At 51.8% G+C, this 22,700-nt stretch overlaps 1 protein-coding gene across 3 annotated transcripts in view; it reads right to left on the bottom strand.

Moving 5' to 3' along the window:
• ADAMTS7 (ADAM metallopeptidase with thrombospondin type 1 motif 7) overlaps positions 1-22,700 on the bottom strand; it is a 57,721-nt gene that overhangs the window by 8,860 nt on the left and 26,161 nt on the right. For 2 of the 3 annotated variants that reach the window (XM_032624320.1, XM_032624321.1), the window contains exons 9-16: positions 8,069-8,213; positions 7,388-7,480; positions 6,861-7,006; positions 5,333-5,502; positions 4,949-5,082; positions 3,848-3,968; positions 2,373-2,617; positions 1,949-2,090 (exon numbers count right to left, since the gene is read on the bottom strand). In XM_032624320.1, coding sequence (XP_032480211.1) covers positions 1,949-2,090; positions 2,373-2,617; positions 3,848-3,968; positions 4,949-5,082; positions 5,333-5,502; positions 6,861-7,006; positions 7,388-7,480; positions 8,069-8,213 — 1,196 coding nt within the window. The remainder of the gene's footprint in view (positions 1-1,948; positions 2,091-2,372; positions 2,618-3,847; positions 3,969-4,948; positions 5,083-5,332; positions 5,503-6,860; positions 7,007-7,387; positions 7,481-8,068; positions 8,214-22,700) is intronic. The other variant, XM_032624322.1, reaches the window with a different exon arrangement.

Here is a 22,700-nt window from a genome sequence, read left to right as displayed (position 1 = left end):
AAATTCTGGAGAAGAAATCCGTCAGACCTCCCAGTCAGGCATTCCTCTCCAGCTCACAGCCCTCCCCACCCCCTGCCCCGGCACTCGTCCTGTCCTTCACTCCCCCTGCCATTGCTGCTCTCTATGCCCTTGCAGAGCCCTGCTCTTCCCTTTCCACACGCACCCCACACCGCCCGCTGAGGCCCAGAGGCAGGACCAACTCCAACGGGCTCTGCCTTCACCCTGCTCCCCCTATGGCACAGAAGGGGGACTCACCCCTGCCCTGAGCCTCCAGTCTTCCCTCCACCCGCCTCCTTCCTTCCTAATAGAACGCAGGGTTTGTTCAAGGTAACAATGGGACCTGCTGAAAACACTCCCCACTGTAGTTCCCATGCAGCTAGGGGGTCTGGGACACAGTCGTGCCAGGGAGAAAAAGACACAAGTCCTTCCCGAGAGTCAGCCCTTTGCCCCTTCTTCTTCTTGCCAGCAAGAAGCCTGGGCAAAGGGTGCCATCTTGTGACACACATGAGGGGAAGGTGGGGCTGAGAGTGGTCCCTAAAAACATGGCAGGCGGGCTTCCCTGGTGGCGCAGTGGTTGAGAGTCCGCCTGCCGATGCAGGGGACACGGGTTCGTGCCCCGGTCTGGGAGGATCCCACATGCCGCGGAGCGGCTGGGCCCGTGAGCCATGGCCGCTGAGCCTGCGCGTCCGGAGCCTGTCCTCCGCAACGGGAGAGGCCACAACAGTGAGAGGCCCGCGTAACGCATAAAAAAAAAAAAAAAAAAAAAAAAAAAAAAAAAAAAAAACATGGCAGGCCATCCAGCCAGCTTGGACTCTGCACCCTCCCTGGGGGTTCTTACTGCTGAAGACAAGCAAACCCTTATCGGCTCCAGCTACCACTCATCAGGATCCTGCCACTTGCCACTCAACACATTCCTACTCTGTCCACGTGGGAAGCCACGGATTTGCTGAAAGACGATTTCCCAGTGTCTGGTTCATCAAATGTATTTGTTTTCACATTTGTAAATTTAACTCATACGGGGAAGGATGCCTTTAATAGCTTTTGAAGGTTCCCACCCAGCTTTAGTGGGTCAGTGTTCATTTGTCATAATAGCATTTCAAGGAATGTTCAAATGTCTCTGTCCCAGATTCCTGATACTGAGACCCCTGGACACCGAGGGGGAGGGGGAGGGGAAGGGAGACTGAAGAAGCCACGGGGGAGGGGGGGGTGAGAGTTAGTCAAATTGTTACACATTTTATAAAGAGTTTAAAGGAATAAGTAAATGTGGTGAATAGGCCATTGGGCTACGAGGCTCAGAGTTTGGGTGGGGAGATCCTTGTCACGTCCCAGCTCCCTCCTCCCTGCCCCTGTCCTACTCCATCCTCCTCCCCCTCCTTCTTTCTCTCCCCTGCCCCTCCTCCTTCTCTCCCTTCCCCCTCCCCCTTCTCACTGGGGAAGCCCTCCTGGGCCAGCAGCCCAGGAGTGTCAGGCTCTGGGCCTCCTAGGAAGGGTGGGAGGGCACCGAGGAGGAGGGGGGCCCGGGGAAGCCTGTCTGTGGCAGGAGCTAGACGAGAGGAAGGAGCTTATCCTGACGGAGATGCAGGTAAGGCTCTGGGAGGATGAAGGGGTCAGATCCCAGGTATGGGGCAGAACCACGGGCACAGGGCCTGCCAGAGCTGAGCAGTGAGAAGAGGGAGAGGCAGCTGGTGCCTCCCTGGGGGAGACACACTGAACGCTCGCCAGGCACCACATGCTGTGCCTGCCTCACCTTGTTTACTCTCCCAGTGGACCTATGAGATGGGGCCAATGCTAGCCCCATTATATAGATGGGGGAACTGAGGCCCAAAAGCAGCATTCCAAGTTCACAGCAGCCCAGCAAATAAGCAATGAGCCAGAGGCTAGAGCCACGCATCAGTGCTCACAGACAAAGGCCCTGCTGGGCAGTAGCTGTGCCCACTGCTCTCCTCACCTGTGCCACAGGTGACTGTGCACTTGGTCCAGGGCCCATAGTGCCAGGAGAACTCAGGTGGCTGGATCTGGCTATGGCCATCCGCCTCCCTGTGGATGATGTACTCGTAGCGCACCCCAGGGTTGCTCTCCTGGAACAGGAGCTGGGGCAGGCAGAGGGGGGCGCCCCGTGAGCATGAGGTGTCCTCTCCCTCTGCCCAGACCTGCCACCCATCCTAAAGGAGCCAACCTCAGCCACCTCTGGGACCTGGGGCTATACCATGGAGCCATTCTAGAGATGGGGAAACGGAGGCAGAGGTCCCAGCAGTAGGGCCAGGCCCGGAGCCGGGCTCTGTGACTGCCCCAGGGCTCGCTCCTGCCGTGCGGCCGGGAGCCACGGATCCCACCTCTGCTCCTCCCCAGCCTGGGCCCCAGGAGGCAGTCACCTGGATCCAGATAGGCTCGTCGGTGGGACCCGGGGACGTGAGGTTCTCCCAGTTGCCTGTGCGCGCATATGTGAAGGTGGTCCCCGCCACCTGGTAGTCCCCGTTCCACTGGATGGTCCACCCACCGTTGAGGAAGTACTTATCCGGGTCCTCGCTGCGTAGGGCCAGGAAGTTGGCGGCCTCGGCCACCTCCTCGATGCGGATCTCGCGAGCACCGGCTGGGATCAGCCCCACGTCCACATATCCTTTTGGCCAGGGATTGTGCACAGGTGGTGAAAAGAGGTAAGAGGGTTAGCTGTTGCCTGCCCTCACCTCTCCTTCCACTTGCCCCTGCCTGCCGATGCCAAAGATTCCATCGTTAACTTAAGATTCTGGGTTCCCCACTTAGATCTGTCCCAGATCACCGAAGCCTCAGAAGGGCTCAAATCCTACCCCCTGACCCATGCCCCACCACCCTTCTCTGGGAAACCTTAGCTGGTCTCCCTGTCACAAGGCTGGGCCTCTCCCCTATACCTGGGGCCAGCATGACCTTTCTAAAAAGCCCAATTGACTGGGCCTTTCCCCGGGGATATCCTCCTCATACCTATACAGCCTGCTTTTGTTCTTTCACTAAGTAGTACCCATCACGCGCCTGGCGTTACCCTGAGCACTCTACGGGTGTAACAACCCTATGACATAGGTACTACTGTTATCCCCATTTTACACGTGAGGGCACTGAGGCACAGAGAGGTTACATAACTTGCACCAGGGTTCTGCTGGGATGTGAATCAAGCTCTGAGGTCTGAGCTTTAACCACCACGCTGGACTGCATCTCTGGGGCTGAAATCTAAGCTTCTTGGTCTAGCATTCAAAGCCTTATGGCATCCCCGCCTTTCTTACAGATAGGTCCCCAGACAGAGCACGCTCTTTCTTGCCTCCAGGCTTTGTTGGGCACAAGCTCTTTCCTCCATGTGTAATGCTTTTCCCCCATCTCGTCTGAGTCTTTTATGATTCAGCTCAACTTCCACTTCCTACAGGAAGTCTTCCCTGACCTCTCCATGTCAGGACCTTCTTCCTCAGGGCTCTCACAGCCCTCTGGGCCTCCCTCCACTGCATCTGTCACACTAAAAGGTGAGACTGTAAGCTCTTCACCTCTGTGTCTCCCTCACCTAGCACACAGTTGGCACTTAAGCAGTGGATGCAAAACAGGCCCTGAGGCGAGTGAGTGGAGCTGGGGGGTCTCTAAAACTTCACAAGGCCACTCATAAGCCTGATAAGCCCAGGCTGGGGTCCCTGGGGCAGGAGGACTCCCTGTGAAGGCAGGTCTCTGCACTTGGGCCTGGGTGCCCTGACTCCTGCCAGGATCCTAGACCCAGCAAGGCAGCTTCTCTGCTTCCCATCTCTGGCCATGGGGGCCGTGGGCAGGGCTCAAGGGAGACAAGGAAGGGTCACCAGGTCAAGAGTGCCCTGCCCCCCACCAGTGGTCCCACCCATACCCAGGCCCTCAGCCTCCTCGAAGGTCCCGCTCACGGTGTGACAGGTGGAGCCGTTGCCGTGGCACACGCCGCAGCGGTCCTCGATGGCACCCGAGTCAATCTCGAAGTCGCAGCCCACATTCTGCAACACATGGGGAGGGGAGACCCCTGGTGCTGGCCCCCTGGCGGCGAGCCCTCTCTGGCACCAGCCTCGGGGGCCTGCCAGGGTGGGGAGGAGAGAGCTCGGAGCAGGGAGCGGAGGCCCCACCACAGCTGTGCCCTCTGACCCCACATAAACCCCTCGACCTCTCTGAGCCTCAGCTTCCTCAGATGTGAAACAGGGAGAACCACCTGCACCGTGAAGGTGTGCTGTGAGATCGCATGAGACAAGAGACGGGAGAAGCTTTGTAAAAGGCCACAGCAGGCAGGGGGAGCTGGCACACCCGCGCTCCTGACCAGCGTGGACAGGAATTTCCCTGAAACAGGAATCAGTGTTCCCTGCTGGTCCTTCCCAGAGCCCAGGCCTCTACGCCCAGGGGCTTCCCTTCCCAGGAGCAGGGGAAAGAAAGTGCTGAGGACACGGGCAGGGGGAGTGGCACTGATACTGCTGGAAATAAGTCTAAGTATTGTCAGCAAACACTGACGCTTTCTCTGCCAGGCCCTGAGGCCTGCACGGCCCTGCAATGCCCTGTTAAATGACTGCATTTAACCCTGTGACGTGGCTACATGGACGGACAGTCCCCTTTCTATTATCGCAGAGGAAACCACTGCTGGGGGTCATCCAGCCAGCAGGAGGTCGAGCTACCACCTGAGCTCTGGTTTCCGGGCCGGGGCTGGGCCGGTACGAAAGCCAGCATTCAGAAGCCATGGCGGGCAGGCCGTGGTGCAGAGGCAGAGCCTGGGGGTGAGGCCCGATGATATGGGGGCCCCAGTCCCAGGAGGAGTGGGGAGGCTTTGCTGGGAGGCGATGGCAGACCATCAAAGGGCTTCACTGGCAGAGCGGGGAAGCCCAATGGTACAGCCTGGGGAGGGTGGCCAGAGGGAAGCAGGAGGAAGCCAGAGGAGACCGGCCAGGGGGTTGGGGAGGGCAGTGCTGGAGACTCTCTTCCTAGCTGGGCACACCTTGCAGATGCCGTTGATGCAGAGGTCACGGCTGGCCTGGCCCTGGTAGCAGGGGGTGCCATCGACCACAGCGTCCCGCAGCTTCTCAGCAAAGTACTCATTCGAGGGCCGGCAGTGCAGCTCGCAGGGGTTCACTGGGGGCCCAAGCAGAGGAGCCGTGAGGGACAACCAGGGCAGGGCAGGAGTCACGGAGGCCACCGGGAAGACCGCCTCCACGACACCCATCGTGGAGGGCTGGGGGCTCCACTGGGCTGGTAGTATCTGTCCACGGGAGCCAGGAGGGAGCAGCAGCCCCAGCAGAGAGTGCCTGTATCACTGGGCAACCTTGGCCCTTGGATCTTTGCCCTTCCAGGCCTCAGTGTCCCTGTGGGCAATAGGACTCACCGTCATTGACCACGGGCACCCACGTGTGCAGCTGGCCCTTGTAGAGCATAGCGTCAAAGTGACTGCACTGGACTTGGCGGAAAGAGGGGCGGCCGGCGGGGCAGGCCTGCAGGTTGCACAGGCGAAAGCGCTTCCGTTCACCCACGCAGTATTTGCCCTTGTATTTGGGCCTGTGGGGAGAGTGGGGTGAGGGGCAGTGAGTGCCGACTGCACACCCGGATCCAGAAGTGGGCCCTCGGAGCGAGAGGCTCCTCCTGCACCCCTAACACCCAGAGATTCCCGCCGTCCACCTCCGTTCACGCTGCTCTCCCTGTGGGTCGCCCACACTCTGGTCCAGACACAGGCTCCCTGTTTGAAAGCATTTCAGGGGAGGTGGCAGCAGGAAGCCTGGGCTCTGCCCCTAACCTGCTGTGTGACCTTGGCCAAGTCTCTGGACCCCTCTGGGCCTCAGTATCCTCATCTATAAAATGGGACTGGGGCTGCCTCTGCAGGGGGTTGTTCAGAGGATGGGCCAAGCTGCAGACATGACTGGCTGAAGGGGCCACTCCAAGTCTCCAGCCCGTGAGACCCAGAGTCCTGACAGCCCATGTGTCAGCAGATGTGTTCCTGGTGTCAGCACCCCAGCCAGGTCAAAAGGAAGCCCCCTTGGCCCTGGCCCAGCTGAGAGGTATGCCCCCAGCATAGAGCCTGAACCCTAACCCCACCCCGACTGCCCCCAACCCAGCTCAGGCCTAGAGGCCTGGAGGCAGGGTGGGGTATAAGCACGGGGCCCTAGAAGGACCTGGCTCTGAATCCCATGCCCACCCTGGGGCAGCCTAGTGAAGTGGGTTCATCCAAAGGCGCCGGGCAGCCCCTCAGTCTACAGTACAGCTGGCCTCTCTGCATCTCCCTGAATCTTCACCTAACCACTCTTAGATGGGGAAACTGAGGCCCAGAGAGATGAAGTCACTCACCCCAGGTCACACAGCACCCCTCCCAGGCTGACCAATTCTCCCAGCTGTCCCCAGTCTCATCTTGGACCCACTTGTACCTCAAATGCCACTAAGTGGCTCTATTTACTGAGCGCTTACTACGAACTAGCTGCAGGGCTTTACCTGCATGTATCCTCTACCAGATGGGCACTGCTGCTGCCCCATCATATACTTTCTCTGGAAACTGAGGCACAGAGATGGGGTGGAGAGGGAATTTGAACCCTGATCCATTAAGGTTCAGGGTCTAAGCTCTTAGCCACTGTCCTCCCTGCTTCCCTCCCACCAGCTGCTGCTTTGTTGTGTGGCCTCTGATGAGTCCCTCCAGTGTCTGGGCCTTGGTGTTTCCCTCTCTGCAATGGGGTCAGCAGTGGCGACTCAATCAGCCTCCGGGGCACTCCTAGAAGTGACCCGAGGTGGCTCTGGACACTCCAGGCTTGGCCTCCATGCGGATACTTCTGCGAGTGGGAGGCTGGGACAGAGCCAGTGTCCCTGCAATCGCCGACTCTGCTCAGGGCGCCCCATCCCACCTGCCCCGGGAGCCCTGGCCCCGCACTCACGCAGGCTGTGTGCACTGCCGCTCGGCACTCTGCACGCCCACACCACAGCTCCGGGAGCAGACGGACCAGGCGCTCCAGCCAGACCAGCCACCGTCCACGGCCTCGGGCCGGAAGCCCATGGGAACGCACTCCCCATTCAGACACCACTACCGAGACAGACAGAGGTAGAGCAAGCCCACTCCAAGCTCCTCACCCTAGTGAGAACAAGGTGGGTGGAAGGCCTGGAAAGGCCCAGAGGGGAAGGACCTAAGGGCTGGGGGAGGCCCCCTTCCAGTCGCCCAACACCTGGGCCCCATGGTGGAGCCAAGCAAGGAATAAAGTAAGAGTCCACATGCTGACTCTTCTGAGCTGAAGGCACTTTGGAGAATTGCCCAGTCAAGCTCTGCCCCAAAGCCTCCATTCTGTAGGTGGGGACTTGGGCCAGAGAGGGCTGGGGTTCTGCTAAGGGCATGAGCGACCCCAGAGCTCGGACACAGCAGGGAGTCTCACCTCTCACCCCCTCCGCAGCTGGACTGGCGAACCCCTACCTTGCTCTCTCCACACCTGGTACCATCCACAGCTGCATCCAGCTTGGAGTGACAGGTGGTCCCCACGGAGCACCAGAGCGTGTGGCAGACATTCTGCAAGGAGGAGGGCAAGGGCCATACCCTCACCTCCTCCTCGGCACCACCACCTGCCCTGCCCCCTCACCACCCCCACGAGTCCCCTGGGAATCCCTCCTTGGGGCTGGCACATGGTGTGGGTCTATAGCTGGAACCCCTCTTGTCTTCCCGGACCACGTGGTGTGGGGGGTCCTGGGCTGGAGCCCCAGGCTCGGGTTTGTGGCTCAGGGCAGTGCCCAGCTCACCCACACCTCTCCCAGCCCCAGCCTACCCGTCTGGAAACACCCTGGTTAGAAGCTGCAGGGTCTCTGACATGCCCATGGCCATCACTTTGGGCGATCTTCCCCAGGACCCCGCAGGAGAGGTTTGATTTTACCTCTTATGATCCAGCTCCACCAGGTGAGGGCCTTGCCCAAAGTCCCATGGTTGGTAAATGGTCCACCCAGAATGCAGACCTGGGTCTATGGCTGCCCAACCCTAGGCCTCTCCCACAGGCCACTTTATGTCTCGTGGGCATCACGTGCGGGCCGAGCCCAGGCTGGGTGGGGTCTGCAGGCTGCTGAGGGCTGCCCTCCTCCCCCGTGTCCACACAGGCCCCACACTCACGTCCATGTCATCGCAGAAGGCAGAGTAGGCCCCATACTGGAGGCGACACTGGTGGCCCACGTCATAGAGGACGCCAGGTGGTATCGAAGGGAAGTCGATGACATCCTTGGTGGGAGAGTCATCCAGGCAGAGGCCCCACCCACGGCTGCAGAGATGGGACAAGAGTATGAAGTGAGGGGCCACCTGTCCTCTGGGGCAGAGAGGTCAGCCTGAGAGACCCATCAGGGAGGCCACACCAGACCAGTTGTGCAGGGAAGGTGGGAAGGGGCTTAAAGCCCTAAACTTACAGGAAAACTCCAGCCTCCTTGCTCACCTATCCTATTCTTTGACCTAAGTTAGCATGAAAGACCCTCCCAGCCACTCCCATCCATCTCCAGGGCACTCCAGCTGGCTAATCCCCGCTCCCCAGTGCCAGGCCTCTCCACAAACTATTCCTTCCACCCACGACACTCTCCCCACTCCTCCACTGGTGAAGCCTCTTTCCCCAAGATCCAGCCGAAAGGCCCTGCCCTCTGAAGCCTCCTGGACCACTAAGCCCGCTCAGAGCTCCTGCAGCCTCCACCCCTCAGTCCACGATCTGGAGAGCATCACATCACAGCTGATACAACAGCAGGCCTCTGATGGCCCCGCCCTGGGCTGAGACCTAGGGTCATCTGTGGGAGGACCAAGGCCTGAAGGCTGCCCCCTGTCCTGCCGCCAACCTGGGAGAGAGCCCAGTGTCTGCCAGCCTGTGTCACTCCCTTATTTACTCCTGTCCATCTCCTGCCAGGACTCCCTGGCAGCGGCAGGAGGGAGGCAGGACCTGTGGGACTTGGGATCCCAGGCTAAGCAGGGTAGGGGGAGGCAGAAACCCCCCAGTTTTCCAGTCTGGGAGGCTTGAGGGTGGCTGGTGCCAGGTCAGGGAGCCAGGATGAGCAAAGCGTCCTGGTTAGGACTGAGGGAGGCACAGGAAAGAAAGGCAGAGGTGATGGATGCTGGGGTCTGGCCAGGAGGGAAGGAGGAGACACTACGGGCCACGGAGAGGCTGAGAAATAGGCCAGTGTGTAGACCCGCGTGAGGAAAGGCTGGGGGCAGTCAGCCACTGGGATCTGGGAGTCCAAATTTCAGAGGCAGAGGTCTGGGAGCTGCGAGCGCAGGCCAGGGTGGGTGGTCCATGTGGTCTCCCAAGTCCCCTGGCTGGTGGCAGGGCCCGGGCTCCACCAGAGCTTCAGGGAACAAAGCCTCAGCGACCAGACGCCTGCTGAGGACCCTGGGGGCCCCTCCTCACCCAGAATCACCTGGCCCACTTGTGTTAGCTAGAAATGGACCCTGTAAAATGGGCATCGGGCGTATGAGCAGGTGTGGGACCCAGCCATCTGTCCTGGATCGTCGCAGGCCAGGCTGGCCCTGGGTGCTGAGCGGGTGCTCTCTCATCCACTGCTCACAACCCCTCAAGCAGAAAACTCTACCACCATCTCCTTCCACTTTCAGGGCCCAGGGCAGTGCGTCACTTGCCCTGGGTCACGTGGGAGGGCAGTGATGGTCAGGATGTGATGCCAGGCCAGGCTGCCAACGCCCACGTGTCCACTTGCTAGGCTGCCCTTGATGCAGAGCTCCTCCCATCCGATCGTGAGCCCGCCTCAAACACTTCACTCCAAACAGAAGTTCTAAATCACGGCAGCTGAGCTGGCAGGGAGAAAGGAGTCTTCTGATTGCTGGCTTCAGCCTGGGGGCTCCCTGGGCCTGCACCCTGGGGCAGAGCATTGGCTGAGACGGGGAGGAAGGGGGTGAAGGGTCAACCTGGCCCCAGGGCTCCTCCTTTTCGCCTGGCAGGACACAACTCAAGATGTAGCTGGGGGGTTCACCCACTCCTCTGACTCAGACCCAGCCAGGGAGCTCCTCTGACTGGGGTCCAACGTGCCTCAGCCCTACACCAACAGGTCCCAGGCCACATCCAGCCCTTCAGTTTTCCGGCCAGGACCCGGTGCTGACATGCCACGAATCAAGCTTCTGTGGCCTGCTGCTGGGCAGCCAGGGCGACCACAACCTCTCAGGGCCATCCTATATGTGTGTGCGAGGTTGGGGGGCCTGAAGGGTCCTCGTAGGACCCACCACCAGAATCAGAGCCACATTCAGGCCCAGATGCTGACTGGAAACCCCAATTCTGCCCTGCTACAGATGCTGTGTGGTCTTGGGCCATCCCTTAACCTCTCTGGGCCTTCACGTCCTCATCTACAAGAGGCTGAGGCAGCCTATGGGATCCCAAGCAACAGAGGTATAAATAGCAGCATCTACTTGGGAAAAGTCACACGGGCGGCCGGCAGCCGGCCCTTCCTTCCTCTGGTCGGCTTACTGCCAGGCTCCCCGTGCTGCTGACATACGTCAGCCCTTCCCCTCGGCGCCCCTCCTCGCTCTAATTATAGTGGGCTGGGCAACCCCACATGGGGTCAGAGCAGACAGAGGGTGGCTCCAGTCGGAAGTGTCACTCCCACCTCAAGGGCTGCAAAGAGCTGCCCATCATCTGGGAGAAGCCTGTGTGCCCCCTCCCCTCGCCACCCCTGGGGCACTAGTCATGGAGTCGCCAGATGGTGGGGGCAAGGGCCCGACACACGATCAGGCCCGCCTCTCTCCTTCTAGAAATCCTGGCTGCGAAGGCATGAGAGAACAGGGCCTCCCCTCTCTGGCCCCAGGTCCAAGTAGTAGCTCAAGAAACGAGAGGTCCCTTATGAAACAGCAGGGTCCCTTAAAGCAGCTCTCAGCCTAGAAAGGCTCTTCAAGTTCTTCAGGCTGACGTCTTGGACTGGCCAATGACCGCAGGCCCCAGAAGCTTTCCTCCAGCCCCACCACCACCTCTTGAAGATTCTCCATCCCACCCCACGCTCCCGCACTGCCAGCCCTGGACCACGCTGTGCACCCCACCTAGAGCACCCTTCTTCCTCAGGGTGCTGCGTCAGTCCTTAGAGGGCAGCTCCGCGGCTCCTTCTCAGAGGTGACGTCCCTGCCCCTCTTCTCCAGGTTCCTACAAACCCCACAGGCCTGTCTGCCACAGTGCTAATTACCCGGAATTGTCACATGTCTGCGCCCCCCAGATGGTGAGGGTCTTGAGGACAGGGACACTACCTCCTCCACCACTGTCCCCCTGAGCACAGTTTGAGACCAAGTGGGATTCGCCAGTGTCTGGGTCTGTGTGGCCTAATAAACATCTACTTGCGGGGAGCCGAGGAGTGTCACCTCCAGTGGGGAATGGGGGGTGGTCTGAGTGCCTCTAAGACACCCTCAAGCCCTGGAAACACTGCCTGACTCCACCTGGCGCCTTCCTTCCGTGAATCTTGCTCATTCTGGCCTCCATCCTGTCTAGGTGGGACCTGTCCTGTCTTCTGTCCCACCCCCAGCAAGGAGACAGAGGGCGGAGGGGCTAGAGGACAGGTTGGTACCCCATTTTCCGTCTGAGCACCCCCTCCCGCACCTGTCCTAGGCCTCATGATCCCCTCCTGCCTGACCCTCCAGGATGGAGAGGTGAGAGTGCGACCACCCTTGGGGAGATGAACTTCTCCCCCCTCCCCAGCTCCCCTCCATCTGCTGCGCCTGTATCTCTCTTTCCGCCTGTATCTCTTTCCGCCTGTATCTCTCTTTCCGCCTCCTTCCAGCTCTTCTCAGTGCCAAGGCTCCGGGAGGCCCCGGCTGGCTCAGGGTTTCGCCCTCTCCTCCCACCCTCACCCCAGGCCCCAAGCCAAGTCCCTCACGCATTCCAGCAGCTGAATGAAGACAGAGACATATCTGTCTGTCTGTCTGTCCTGACAGAAGTCAGGCTGGGTGGCACCCTGGGTGGGGGCAGCTGGGAAAAGCCCTCAGGGTACTGCAGGGGCGGCTACTCTTCTGATTTCCCAGCCCTTCTCTCACTCTTGACTCCTATGTCGGGAGGTGACAGACCTTTGGGATGGTTTTCTACCCAGCTTTCCCTGCGCGGGCCACTTCTCTGCTTCAGCTCCTTACCACTTATCACTTGGTAACAGTGACAACAGTCACCAGGCATTGAATGCTAACCATGTGGCCAGTGTTGTGCTACACACTTCACATGTGTGCTCACTGGATCCTCAGAGCAACCCAGGAGGCAGTCCCATCATTATCCCCAGTCTTTGAGGCTTAAGGCTAATGTAACTGTCTGCCAACACAGGTAGAAACCTGGCCCAGAGTCCAGGGTCTTAACATCAAACTCAACTCTTCTCTGCTTCTAGTCTCCCTCTCCACCCAGTTATCCCTCTTCTCTCAGAGGCCAGAGTCCTTGCTCTCACATCCATAATGAACCTGGCCCCAGTGAATGGACTTCTAGAAAAATATGGCTCATTGAACAGACACAGATTTATTTCCGCTCCCTTCCAGAGCCCCACTAAGATGATAAGAAAGGAATAAACAAGGCATAAATCCACAAGGACAAAGGGCAGGAGAGAGGTGACGATGGCAGATGGAAGATGTCAGCAAAAATTCTAGAAGCTGGAAAGCAGATGATTGAGTAGCAGCTGACTTACCACAGCAGTGAATGCTGAGAGCCAGTCCTGCAGGGAGAAACTACCCAGAAGTGGGACACTGGAAGGGCTCAGGAATCAGGGTCCCAGGGACCCCTGGAGGCCTGTGTGCCAGGAAGACTGAGGACAAGAGCCTGGCTGAAAGTCTGTAAGACCCACTAGATCCCCTTCCCAACCCTATGTAGCCAGGCGATGGCCACCTCCCTGCCTGGCAGAGGGCCGGGGTCACTCTCGGGGTGATCCAGGAGATCTGGTCCAGGAACACCAGGCACAGTGGAAGGCCTGAGGCAAAGGGACCTACAGAGAAAAGTCTACATGAGGAAGGCTGAGATAACCGCAAAGCTCCTTCCCCATTTGGATGCCAGAACGCTGTAGCCAGACTTACACCTTCCCAGGAAAAGACTAGAGAATGCCTCTCTGGGGCAACAATCACTCAGAAAAATGACCCTAGATACTGACATTTAAAGATCTCCCAAAGAAACAGCCCCATCCCCACCAGTCCCTCAGAGGTGATGTGGAAAAGTGCAGCCCAGTCCACAGACCTCCCAACTCCAGCCCACTGCCTCCTTCCACAGAGGGAATACAGCCATGCCATCTTAAGAAAACCTATAACATGACAGAAAGATTTAAAAAAATAACTCAAAGGAAACAAAGATATTGCAGGGAGCAAAAGAAAAAAAATCCACATAAATAATAACCTCAGAAAGATAAGATACTCTACTCATGGAACTAGAAGAGGATAATAAAAAGGAGTATTTAGCGAATAAGAAAGTTCAGGAAAGTAGAAGTACAATAGGAAAGAAATTTTTAATGTAATAGAAGGGTTATAAGGTAAAGATAAGGATGTCTTCCAGTAAACAGAAAGAGATGAAAAAAGTAAAAAAAAATGTAAAAATAAGAAAGGGAGCGTATAGCTGAATATGAAGGGTTCCAGAAGGAGAAAATAAAAGCAAGACGACTATCAAATAAATAATAAGAACATTTCCAAGAACTGAAGGACATGAATTTTTAGATGAAAAGGGACTACCAAGTGTCCTCCTAGAATAAAAGTAGACCAAGGCACAGAACTGCAAAAGTTCAAATCACCAAGAGAAAAAAAAAAAGAGAGGGAGACACAGACAGAATATTCTCTATATTAAGAGAGAGACAGAGAAAATCCTAAAAGTTTCCGGACTTTTTAAAAGGTCACATACAAAGGTTTGGGAATTAGACTGGTATGAGACTTGTCAACAGCAGTGTTGGAAGCTAGAAGACAAAGGAAAGACACCTTTGAAATTCTGAGGGAGAAAGACTTCTAACTTAGAAGTTGCTATCAAATGATCAGTCAGGTATGAGGGAAGAATGAAGACAAGCAAACATTTTTTTTTTTTTTTTTTTTGTGGCACGCGGGCCTCTCACTGTTGTGGCCTCTCCCGTTGCGGAGCACAGGCTCAGCGGCCATGGCTCACGGGCCCAGCCGCTCCGCGGCATGTGGGATCTTCCCGGACCGGGACACGAACCTGTGTCCCTGCATCGGCAGGCGGACTCTCAACCACTGCGCCACCAGGGAAGCCCGACAAGCAAACATTTTAAGACAAGCAAACCATTCACCTCCATACACCCCTTCTCAGAAGGCTACTTGAGAATATGCTCCACCAGAAAAAGAAGTAGACTCCTCTAAAAAAGGTAAGCAAGAGATCCAGGAAACAGAAAGACCATGCATGACAACTTTAGGGGGGCAACAGAAAGCCCCCAGCTTAGACTGGAGCAGAAGGACAAAGGGAAGTTTTGGGGGATGTCCAGGAAAGAAGGAAACTGTTAGATGATGGGGCAGGGATTGCCTTCTGGAAAACTGGATTAAGAGACATTTTGTAGAATTGTCGGAGGATACGGAAGACTTAGAGAAGCAAAGAAAACTGGGCAAATAAAAAAGTGGTTCTTAAAAAGAGAACATCATTTTGTTACAACGCTTGGTTCGGCATTATTGATACAACCCTAATGATGAAAACACTGAACGTGGATTTAACCAAGATATGCTAACAGGGGCTTCCCTGGTGGCACAGTGGTTGAGAGTCCGCCTGCCGATGCAGGGGACACGGGTTCGTGCCCCGGTCCGGGAAGATCCCACATGCTGCGGAGAGGCTAGGCCCGTGAGCCATGGCCGCTGAGCCTGCGCGTCCGGAGCCTGTGCTCCGCAACGGGAGAGGCCACAACAGTGAGAGAGGCCCGCACACCGCAAAAAAAAAAAATATGCTAACACGATATTGGGATGTGATGGCAGGGGTAAATGTGTGCAGGAAGTGACACAAGGAGGTTAAATCCCAACCTTCCATTGTACAAGTCATCTGATAATATCTAAATTGAAAAACCAAGAAACAGCACTCTAGGAAGGCTTTTTGGAAATATGAAAGTAAATAAGGTAAGCAAAAGCTAAAAAGGATGAAAGTTGAAAGTGGCTGCCCAGAGAATGGAGGGTGCGGAAGAGTGCAGCAGGTGATTTAAAGCTCTGCTACTGCCATCTCGAACTCTTAATGTTTTTGAACTTGTGTTCTGTTAAGCGGGTTCTGATGGAACAAGAAGCATGTGCGTGAGCAGGGGAGATATGCGATGTCTGTGTCCTCTGCTCCTTGCCACCTCATGAGCACAGCATCCCAGCGGACCCATGATGTGGAGGAATTCAGTGAGACTCTAAGCAAATGGAAGCTAAGCATGCTATGTCTAGGACAGCCCCCGAGGCCGTACTTTGCACGACAACCAGAACTTGCTTCAAAGGCAGGAAGAAGGCAATGATGTTTTAAGAAACAGAAATGACCAGGGAACTCTATAATCTTTTGTTATTTGTGTTACTTCCTTGTATCAGCCAACTACCGCACTGAAAATGATGGGCTAGAAGGAAATGTAAAGATAGTTCCATTTCCTGTCAGTTCTTCCTCCCTCTTCAGTAAGCCAAGGCAGAGAGTATTGGGAGAATGTGTGCATGTTACGAAGTGAAATAAAACCAGTCAAATTAGTTTCGTGCAGTGTGTCCACCGTTCTGGTAAATATGAGCTATGACATACGAATTGCATCATTTTGGTGATTCCACATGAGTTCAATGTGCCTATATTTGCATTAAAAATCGGCACTGCATAAAGATGAATGGTAAAATTTACACTAATCATTTAGAAATAAAGACTAAAAAAAAACCAATAAAAAAGATCAATAAGAGTCGGACCCTCACCCCACATAAGGAACAAGCTCGACGCCCCCCTCGGGGAGTGAGTAAGCAAGGGAACCTTTTGTTTGTTCGTGCTCCCCGCTGCTGCAGCGGGGGCCCCCATAAAGCCTTGCCTGAAAAAAAAAAAAAGAAAAGATAAACAAAACTGATAAACCTTTAGCCAGGCTCATCAAGAAAAAAAGAGAAAGGGCCAAAATCAGAAATGAAAAACAAGTTCCAACTGACACCATGGAAATACAAAGGATCATAAGAGACTACTACGAACAATTATATGCCAATAAAATGAACAATCTAGAAGAAACAGACAAATTCCTAGAAATATATAATCTCCCAAGACTAAACCAGGAAGAAACTGAAAATAGGAACAGACCAATTACCAGTAATGACACTGAAGTAATTAAAAAACAGAAACAAACAAAGAAACTCCCAACAAACAAAAGTCCAGGACCAGATGGCTTCACAGGTGAATTCCACCAAATATCTAGAGAAGAGTTAATACCTATTCTTCTCAAACTATTCCAAAAAATTTCAGAGGAAAGAACACTTCTGAACTCATTCTATGAAGCATCACCCAGATTCCAAAACCAGACAAAGATATCACGAAAAAAGAAAATTACACACCAATATCACTGATGAACATAGATGCAAAAATCTTCAACAAAAGATTCGCAAACAAAATCCAACAATACACCATGATGTAGTGGGATTTATCCCAGGGATGCAAGGATGATTCAATATCTGTGAATCAATCAATGTGCTACACCATATTAACAAACTGAAGAATAAAAACCATATGATCACCTCAATAGATGCAGAAAAAGCTTTTGGCAAAATTCAACAACTATTTATAACAAACCCCCCCCAGAAAGTGGGAATAGAAGGAACATACCTCAACATAATAAAGGCCAAAAATGACAAACCCACTGCTAACATCATACACAATGGTGAAAAAACATCATACTCAGTGGTGAAAAGCTGAATGCATTCCCTCCAGGATCAGGAACAAGACAAGGATGCCCATTCTCACCACTTTTATTCAACATAGTATTGGAAGTCCTAGCCACAGCAATCAGACAAGAAAAGGAATCCAAATTGAAAAGGAAGAAGTAAAACTGTCACTATTTTCAGATGACATGACACTATACATAGAAAAATCCTGAAGATGCCACCAAAAAACCACTAGAACTCATCAACGAATTCGGTAAAGTGGCAAGATCCAAAAAAATTTTTTTAAATGAATCTATTTATTTATTTTTGGTTGCGTTGGTTCTTCGTTGCTGTGCACAGGCTTTCTCTAGTTGCGGCAAGTGGGGGCTACTCTTTGTTGCAGTGTGTGGGCTTCTCACTGCTGTAGTTTCTCTTGTTGCAGAGTGCGGGTTCTAGGTGCGTGGGCTTCAGTGGTTGTGGCACGCGGGCTCTTGAGTGTAGGCTCACTAGTTGTGGTGCACAGGCTTAGTTGCTCCATGGAATGTGGGATCTTCCCAGAGCAGGGCTCGAACCTGTGTCCCCTGCATTGCCAGGCAGATTCTTAACCACTGCACCACCAGGGAAGTCCCGCAAGATACAAAATTAACATACAGAAATCTGCTGCATTTCTATACACTAACAGTGAATTATCAGAAAGAAAATTAAGGAAACAATCCAATTGACCATCGCATTGAAAAGAATAAAATACCTAGGAATGAACCTACCTAAGGAGGTAAAAGACCTGTACCGAGAAAACTGTAAGACACTGATGAAAGAAATTGAAGATGACATAAACAGATGGAAAGACACACCATGTTCATGGATTGGAAGAATCAATATTGTTAAAATGACCATACTACCCAAGGCAATCTACAGATTCAATGCAATCCCTACCAAAATACCAATGGCATTTTTCACAGAACTAGAATAATTTTAGAATCTGTATGGAAACACAAAGACCTCGAATAGCCAAAATAGCCTTGAGAAAGAACAGAGCTGGAGATTTCATGCTCCCTAACTTCAGACTATACTACAAAGCTACAGTAATCAAAATAGTATGGTACTGGGAGAGGAATCAAGATGGCAGAGTAGAAGGATGTAAAACTCACCTCATCCCCCAAATACATCAAAAATACATCTACAAATGGAACAATTCTCACAGAATACCTACTAAACACTAGCAGAAGACCTCAAACACCTGAAAGGACAGGAAACACCTTCACATAACTGGGCAGGATGAAAGGGGGGGGAAGGAAGCAGGATGGGACCTGCGCCCCTGGGAGAGAGAGGTAAAAGAGGAAAGGTTCCTGCACCCTGGGAAGCCCCCTCACTGGGAGATTAACTGAGACAGAAAGGGAGCTACAGAGGCTTGGAGAAGAGCAAAACAACTGGTTTGTGGCAGGCAGAACAGAGAGAGACCTGCACAGACAGTCCACGCCACCACCCTGCATGCTGCAGCCTGAGACAAGAATCTGCTGGTACAGGAGGGGTCTCAGTGCTGAAAATTGGGGTTTAGAGGCGACCTGGAGAGAGGACTGGTGTTGCCTGTGTGGAGACAGCCTGAAGGGGCTGGAATGTGGTATGGCTGCAACCAGGGCTGTTTGCAGAAGCAGCCCGGGCCTGCCATAGAAGCGATGCACCATTGTTGAGTGGTGAGCAAAGGGAGGGGTGGGGCCGCAATAGCAGCCTCTTTCTCCATACCCCAGCTGCCGCCTGGGTGGGCCCACACACCCCAGCCACGGCCTTGGTGGGCTCCCATGCCAGCCACTGCCTTGGCGGGCTCCAGGAGCAGGTGCCAGTGGGTTGCCCATGTGCAGAGGTGGGGCTGAAATCACAACTGAGCCCCAGTGACCGCATGACTTATGAAGCAGGGCTGAAATCTTTCCCCAGCTGTGTGAACTGCAGATGTACACCTTTGCTGCCAGCTTTGTAAATTCAGCACCTGTGGGACATCCAAGCAGACAATGGGTGCTCCTGCGGCTGGGACAGGTCTGGCCTTAGGAGCTGTGGGCTTTGTGGGCACTTGCATGCAGGGGCTGGGCCAGGCCAGGATCTGAGCTGCCTCACTCCCACAGCAAGTCCAGGTGCATGACTACTGCAGTCCTGGGACCTGACTTCAGTGGATCTGCACTGGTGGCCTTGTGAAAACAACGCCTGAGAAACACCAGGGTTTATTGATGTCATTCCCATATTTGAGGCGGGGCCAAGGGTAGTGCCAACAACAGTGGACTTTGTGATCTCGCACAACAGGTGACACAACAGAGCATGCACACCAGTGGATGGCTCTGGCGGAGGAATACTCAGTGGCTCCTCTCCCAGTGGGAATGCTCCAGTCCTGCCTACCTTACACCTCAGCTCAGAAACGGATCTGGGGGCTTCTATTCCAACAACTAGGGAACAGTTAGACAAGGCAGTGACAACCACAGAGCAAAAAGGAAGGCCTTGGTCAACATCCAATGCAGGCTCTAGTCACACCTACTAACAAGGGGATAATGGCCAGCATACACTGAAGAAAGAGGTGGTGGGCATTCATACTAAAAACCGCCCTTGCACCAAAAACTTATTAAACCCACAGAGGCTACACAGGGCCACTCCCACACAAAAACAGCCCTTCAAGACCACAGTAGATAACTGTTTCTCCTAAACTCAGAGCAAGAGAAATATAAGTAAAATAAAGAAGCAGAGGAACCGCTCCCAATTAAAAGGTCAAGAGAATTGCCCTGAAAGAACAATGAAACAGATCTCTTCAGTCTAACAGACACTGAGTTCTGAAAATAAGAGACCTATGGGATAATGCCAATCTACGTATAATATGGCTCCCAGAAGGAGAAGAAAGAGAAAAGGGGATTGAAAATGTATTAAGAAATTATGGCTGAAAACTTCCCAAACCTAAAGAAGGAAGTAGATATCCAGGTACAGAAAGCACAGAGGGTTCCAAACAAGATGAACCCAAACAGACCCACACCAAGATATATTATAATTAAAATGGCAAAAGTTAAAGAGAGGATTCTAAAAGCATCAAGAGAAAAAGAGTTGGGAAGGGGGAAGGGTAAGCTGGGACAAAGTGAGAGAGTGGCATGGACATATATACACTACCAAACGTAAAAACGATAGCTAGTGGGAAGCAGCCGCATAGCACAGGGAGATCAGCTCAGTGATTTGTGACCACCTAGAGGGGTGGGATAGGGAGGGTGGGAGGGAGGGAGACGCAAAAAGGAAGAGATATGGGGATATATGTATAGCTGATTCACTTTGTTAAAAAGAAGAAACTAACACACCATTGTAAAGCAATTATACTCCAATAAAGATGTTAAAAAAAAAGAGTTAATTACAAAAGAACCCCCATAAGGTATCAGCTTATTTCTCTACAGAAACGTTGCAGGCCAGAAGAGAGTGGCAAGATATATTGGAAGTCCTGAAAGGGAAAAATCTGCAACCTAGTATACTCTACCCAGCAAAATTATCATTTTTAAAATTTTCAATTATCACAAGCAAAAACTAGAAGAATATAGCAATACTAAACCTATCATAAAGAAAATATTGAAAGGTCTTCTCTAAATAGAAGACTTCTAAGAAAGAGAAAATCACAATTAGAAAGTAAATCACTTAAATAAGTCAGTACATAGATTTAAAAAGAAATCAAAAAATTTCTGTGAAAGAGATGATAACCACAATTAACAATAAAAGGATGAGCATGAAGATGTAAAAGAGGACATCAAAATCATAAAATGTGGGTGAGGAGAGTCAGAAAATGTAGGGTTTTTTCCTAGAATGTGTTTGAGCCTATATGGCTACCAGTCTAAAACAAGTAGATATAGGAAGGGGATAACATACTTGAAGAACAGGGTGACCACAAATCAAAAACATACAACAGATTCACAAAAACCAAAAAGAAGAGAACCAAAAAGAAGTATAATACAAAAGAAAATCATCAAACCACAAAAGGAAAAACAAAAAGCAAAAGAAAGGGACAAAGAAGAAATATAAAATCAATGGAAAAACAAGGTTTAAAATGGCAATAAATACATATCTGTCAATAATTACCTTAAATGTCAATGGACTACATGCTCCAATCAAAAGACACAGAGCAGCAGACTGGATTATAAAACAAGAGCCTACAATATACTGCCTACAAGAGACCCACTTTAGGGCAAAGGACACACATAGATTGAAAGTGAGGGGATGGACAAAGATATTCCTTCATGCAAAAGGAAATGTCAAGAAAGTAGGGGTCACAACACTCATACCAGACAAAATAGACTTTAAAACAAAGGCTATAAACAAGAAACAGAAGCAACCTAAATGTCCATCGACAGATGAATGGATAAAGAAGATGTGGTGTGTGTGTGTATATATATATATATCTGAATCACTTTGCTGTACACCTGAACTAACACATTGTAAATCAATTATACTTCAGTAAATAAATAAATATTAAAAAAAACAAAGGCTGTAAAGAAAGATAAAGAAGGACACTACATAATGATAAAAGGATTAATACAAGGAGGTGATATTACACTTGCCAACATATATGCACCCAATACAGGAGTACCCAAATACATAAAACAAATACTAACAGACATAAAGGAAGAAATTGATGGGAACACAAGAATAGTAGGAGACCTTAACACCCCACTCACATCAATGGATAGATCTTCAAGATGGAAAATCAATAAGGCAACAGAGATTCTAAATGATACAACAGAACAGTTAGACTTAATTCATATTTTCAGGACATTATATCCAAAAAAAGCAGAATACACATTCTTTTCAAATGCATATGGAACATTCTCTAGGACTGACCACATACTAGGGCACAAAACCATCCTCAAAAAATTTAAGAGTATAGAAATTATTTCAAGCATCTTTTCTTACCACAACAGCATAAAACTAGAAATCAACCACAGAAAAAGAAACAAGAAAAAACAATTACAAAGGGCTTCCCTGGTGGCACAGTGGTTAAGAATACGCCTGCCAAAGCAGGGGACACGGGTTCGAGCCCTGCTCCAGGAAGATCCCACATGCTGCGGAGCAACTAAGCCCACGTGCCACAACTACTGAGCCTGCACTCTAGAGCCTGTGAGCCACAACTACTGAAGCCCGCGTGCCTAGAGCCTGTGCTCTGCAACAAGAGAAGCCACTGCAATGACAAGCCCACGTAGCGCAACAAAGAGTAACCTCGGCTCACCGCAACAAGAGAAAGCCCAGTGCAGCAATGAAGACCCAACACAGCCAAAAATAAATAAACTAATTAATTTTTTAAAAACACAATTACCTGGAGAATAAACAACATGCTACTAAAAAAACCAATGGGTCAACAATGAAATCAAAGAAGAAATAAAAAAATACCTTGAGGCAAATGACAATGAGAACACAACCATACAAAAATCTATGGGATGCAGCCAAAGCAATCCTTAGAGGGAAGTTCATAGCGATACAGGTCTTCTTTAAGAAACAAGAAAAATCTCAAATAAACAACTTAACCATCTAAAAGAATTAGGAAAAGAAGAACAAACAAAATCTAAAGTCAACAGAAGGAAGGAAATAATAAAGATCAGAGAGGAAATAAATAAAACAGATTTTAAAAATAATAGAAAAAAAATCAATAAAACCAAGATCTGGTTCTTTGAAAGGGTAAGCAAAATTGACAAACCTCTGGCCAGGCTCACCAAGAAGAAAAGAGAGAAGACCCAAATAAACAGAATAAGAAATGAAAGAGGCGAAATCACAACTGATACTGCAGAGATATAAAAAACCATGAGCGAATATGATGAACTATTATATGCCAACATATTCGACAACCTAGAAGAAATGGACAACTTTCTAGAAACATACAGCTCACCAAAACTAAATCAAGAAGAAATAGATAACTTGAACAGACCAATCACTAGAAGTGAAATAGCATCTGTAATCTGGAATAAAAAACCCCCAAAAAACAAACGGAAAAAACTCCCTACAAACAAAAGCC

The sequence above is a fragment of the Phocoena sinus genome, chromosome 2 (assembly GCF_008692025.1).
Source record: "Phocoena sinus isolate mPhoSin1 chromosome 2, mPhoSin1.pri, whole genome shotgun sequence".
NCBI classification, from domain to species: domain Eukaryota; kingdom Metazoa; phylum Chordata; class Mammalia; order Artiodactyla; family Phocoenidae; genus Phocoena; species Phocoena sinus.
This window is presented reverse-complemented; position numbering and strand designations above follow the sequence as displayed.